Source organism: Culex quinquefasciatus, chromosome 2 (genome assembly GCF_015732765.1).
Source record: "Culex quinquefasciatus strain JHB chromosome 2, VPISU_Cqui_1.0_pri_paternal, whole genome shotgun sequence".
NCBI classification, from domain to species: Eukaryota; Metazoa; Arthropoda; class Insecta; order Diptera; family Culicidae; genus Culex; species Culex quinquefasciatus.
In genome coordinates, this window is record NC_051862.1 from 20,783,724 (window position 1) to 20,788,313 (window position 4,590).

General features: G+C 40.8%; 1 protein-coding gene across 1 annotated transcript; it reads right to left on the reverse strand.

Moving 5' to 3' along the window:
* Positions 1–3,150: 3,150 nt before the first annotated feature.
* Positions 3,151–4,380, reverse strand: LOC6047651 (uncharacterized protein DDB_G0271670). The gene has a single exon (XM_038250193.1). The coding sequence runs from the start codon at positions 4,378–4,380 to the stop codon at positions 3,151–3,153; it is 1,230 nt and encodes a 409-aa protein (XP_038106121.1).
* Positions 4,381–4,590: the final 210 nt, after the last annotated feature.

The window sequence follows — 4,590 nt, forward strand, 5'->3', positions numbered from 1 at the left end:
TAATTCTCTATATTTCTAAAAGACTGGTTATCACATTTACGAATATCAATAATTCTAAAAATTGGTAAAAATATATTCAGGCTGTAGTCCCGGTTTTCCCCAGTTGGGAAAAGCAGAATAAAAATAAAAAAAATATCTTTTTAATTTCTATTAAGGGGTTACATCGTGGGTTACATACTTGTAAAAAAGCATAAAATCTTATTACTGAAAATTTATTAAATCCACTTGAAAGATGATCACTCCTGAAAGTTTTATGAAGATATTGTATAAGTAAACTGAGTAAGAGACGATTTATGCAAAAAAAATTGCCATGCCCAAAGCAAACTGTCAAACCTTGTGAATATTTTTTTCCTAAGATAGGATGGACAAAATTGGCTGCAATTTGGGGAGAGGACTCACAAGACCTCCCGTGTGCCTGACGATGTCTGATTTTTAAACTTTGCATATTGAAAAATGCAATAATCAAAAGCTTTCTTGCTTTTATAAGAAAAAAAAAAAGAATATTTTTATTTTATTTTTAAATAAACTTTTATGAAAATCAGCCTTCGTCAGGCAGACAGAACCAGTTTAACTAGTGTTCACCAAAATTATGAGCCAATTTGGTCAAAGCTGTGTTGAGATATCGTGGCACCCGTTTTTTGAATGTGTCAACTTCAAATTGTTATATCTCGGCAATGGTATAACCAAAAGTTATCAAATTTGTTTAGTTGATAGATGAAAATATATATTTTAATGTCTTGAAAATAGATTTAAAAAAAAAGAAATGTATTCTCATACCAATCTCTGACATTTATGCAACCCCTTAATCTATTTAAAAGCTGTCGTTTATGTTTAGATTGATGTGTAGATAATCACATATTAATAAAATTGAGCCAGTTTTATGATTTTAAGCTTGAAAACATAACAAATATAATGAAAATATAGATTTTATGATTCTTTGAAAAAAAAAACCCGGATCCCGGGAATTCCCGGGATTTCAAAAATATTTTTCCCGTTTCCCGGAAAATTCAAAACCCGGGAAAATTGGACACCCTATAAACCATTATCAAAATCTTTACATGTATTCAAAAAACTGAAACGAATGCTTGTTATCTGATTTAAATGTGTTTTTAGTGTTTAATTTATTTTGCAGTCAAATTGCAATTTTGGAATCTCAAAAAAAAAAAAAATATTATGTATTTTGAAAATTCATAGATATGCTCCCAATTTCCAGAAACATAACAGTTATGTTTTTAAAAGTATCTTTTGACATTCGATCTTTATTTCTTTGCAAATCAGGCTTAAAATATGTTATATAATAATAATATTTGACAATTGTGACAAGTATATTGTATTCACAAAACTCTAGATATTCTTAAAGGTTCTATAATGCATGAGGGTTTCTTTTTGAAATTGGTAGAAAAATAAAATTTTACGGATTTTCAGTGCAATTCAAGAGTTAAAAAAAACATTTTTTTCCTTTTTTTTACCGGCGGTTTGAAAAACACCCAAAAAGCAAAATAAAAAAAAATTATTGGACCAAGATACCATATCCAGTTTAAAATTCGTCCTCTAGCTACAAATTTTCAATATTCTAATTTATATTGACTTCCCAATTTTGAATAGCTGTTTGATTTAAATGAACAATAAATTGAAAATATATAAGAAAAAAAATGTGTGTTTTTTTTAAAATGAAATGAAAACTCCACATTTTTGAGGCCATAAAATCAGTTAAACCATCACGAAAAGAAATGGCTGGTCATTTCTATGTTGGGAAATCAATTATCTTTTCAAATATGTAATAACATTGAAGGATTTCTTCTTTAATTGTGCCACTACAGCCAAAACGCTTAAAATAACTTGAGAATTTTTTGAAAAGGAGCCGAAGAATCGGTCTATTATATCTGAAACTGTTCAAAAATATCGAAATATTGTACAGCTGTCCTAATTCGCCAAAGATGGGTTACCAAAATTGTATGAAGGTTTGAACAAAACAAAAAGCTGAACAAAAACAAAAAAAAACCTTTTTTTAATATGCTACACTTAAACGAATAACTGTCCTACGTAAAATCTGGTCTTTTAAAGTGCTTATAAAAATGTCGTATCTTAAAATTTGATGTGTTAAATTCTTTTATGGCTCTAGAATAAATGTTTTCTTGAAATTATTTTAATACTTTTACATTTTGGATCCCGAGCCATTCCAAATCGTCATTTTGCATTCTTTCCTACGCTAATCTGTTAATTAAATTTCCCAGGTCCAGATTTTTCTCACTCGCCAAAACAAAAGGGGCGTTGAAAAAACAAGAGACACGTTTTTAGCCACCCGTTGCCAATCGCGCGGCCACGCGGTGTTAATCTTAGCCCCTGGAAAAATCTCTCCTGTCCGGTTGATCGGCACTTAACAGCAACGGACCGGCTGTCTCCGAACGTCGCACGCCAAGCTCGCTTCGCCACTATATAATCCAGCGGCTTATTTTTAACGTCCAACAGTCGTCTGCGCTCGCTCGCCGGCTCAACAGCTCAGCTCAAGATCACCAAATCACAAATTCGAAAGATGCTGTTTCAAGAGTTTTTAATATTAATTCCGCTGACGACACTGACGTCGCTTAACGGTAGTGATTCCTCGACGATGACGACGACGTCTAGTGGGATAAGCGATTCCGAGGATCCCGACCCGGACGGATTGGTACCGCCGTTGGCTTACGCACCGAACGTCACAAGCAGTGGGAACTGCACGACCACGTTGGATCCGACCACGCAGACGCGGATTACGTGGTGCAACGATGCAGCGGACACCGTCGACAGCTCGGCAGTGCTGGGAAACTTCACCGTTGACGATCTCGAGGAGGAGCTGGAGGAACGTCACAACGTAAGCAAGAGGTTGATCAAGTTGGAGGACTCGGTTGTGTTTGAGGGGCCAACGTTGTACGACGAGGAGGAGTTCTTCGAGGAGGAAGAGCCACAAGACTGAAACTGCCGGAACTTACAGGGATTTTAGGTTAGGTCGTCATCATTTAGAGCTATGCAAAAAGTCACACTCAGTAATATATACATCAGTCACGAAAACGGCTTCGCCTTTATTCGTCTCGCGATAATATCAATCCTCCCAGAACGCGTGCGCTCGCAAAACATCCCACTTAACACCCCCCGCAAAGTGACACTTGGACGACATTAGCCGCTAATTTCCGTCGTGTAGTAGGTTTCACCTTCGAAAACGTCCCCATCGTCGTCCGACTCCTCCTCGCCATCGTCATCTTCATCGGCATCCTCGTCCAAGCCTCCGGCGACCGTTCCCCAGCTGGACTGTCGCCTGGGGCGGAGCTTACCGGTCGTCGTTTCGTACTCGGCAGATTCCGCACAAGAAATCACCTTCGTGTTGCTACCCGGCAGGTACGTCGTGTTGCAGAGGACTCCGTTGACGATGCTGCTGCTGCTAGCTGCTAATGGGCTGGCAAGAGTCGACGAAGCGTTACCAACAGTTGTTGACGCGCTCTTGGTAGCTTCACTACTGGATGCTAATGAAGTGGTTGTCTCAACCTTGCCGGTTGAGCTGCTGGAGCTGTTGAACGTCTCCGTTGTCGCCTCGACCTTTCCAGCAGAACTGCTGGAGTTCTGGGTGGCTTCCGTGGTAGCAGCTGTTGATGAGCTAACGGACACCGATTCGGTAGAGTTCGATGCCTCCGCCGTGGAGTTAGGCGCTACCGATGACGTTTCGACAGTCGTTGCCTCCGTTGTAGTGGTGGTAGTGTTTGGATGGAACAGATGGAATATCACTGTAGTCGTGTTCAGCTCCTCGGTGGTGCTCGACACCAGGAGTGTAGTCTCATCCACCAGCTCAGTCGTAGTCTCCTCGATCTCCGTGGTAGTCACTTCAACATCACTTTTAACAGCCTCTTCAGTGGATTTCGTATTGTTTGAAGTAACATTCACTGGCAGCAGCTTGGTAACGCTCGCTTCAGTTGAACTAGCTTTGCCAGCCTCCGTCGTGGTAGCATTTTCCTGCTTGCTAACGCTCACTTCAGAGGACGTGGCAACGCTCGCTTCCGTTGTCGTGGTAGCACTTTCTGTACTGCTCAGCAGCTTAGTAGCACTCGATTCGGTCGTGCTGGTAGCGTTTTCTAGGGCAACCAGCTTGGTAACGCTGGATTCCGAGCTCGTTACACTTGCTTCAGTCGTGGTAGCATTCGCTGTGCTGTTCTCTAGTGACTTTGTCGTACTAACCCCAGTCGGAACAGCCGTTGTCGTCGTCGTCGTTTCATTCTGATGGGTGGCAGTCTCATTCTGCGTGGCTCCACTAGGCTTGAACACTTCAAAGATCTTCTCGAAAAAGTCTCCAATATCTGCGGAGGCTTCGCCTCCTGATGCCAGCAGCACCAGCAGCGTTAGTACCAAAAACTTCATTCTTTCGCGAGAGTTACGACCGCTCGTTTCAACCAACTAACCTCAACTAATCGCATTGGATAAGCGAAGGATCCAGGGTAGCTGCTCCCGTGGCAAGGTCGCGAATCTTGTGACAAGCCAGTTAGTCATCGTTTAGCACTTGAGCGTTAAAAGCGATGATACTCTGCGCTTTGTGATTGTGGGATCGGGGAAGTCCGAGTCATCGCCGAA

Bases quoted from the DNA above. Each gene is read 5' to 3' on its own strand.
- LOC6047651 (XM_038250193.1), bottom strand. From the start codon at position 4,380: ATGAAGTTTTTGGTACTAACGCTGCTGGTGCTGCTGGCATCAGGAGGC.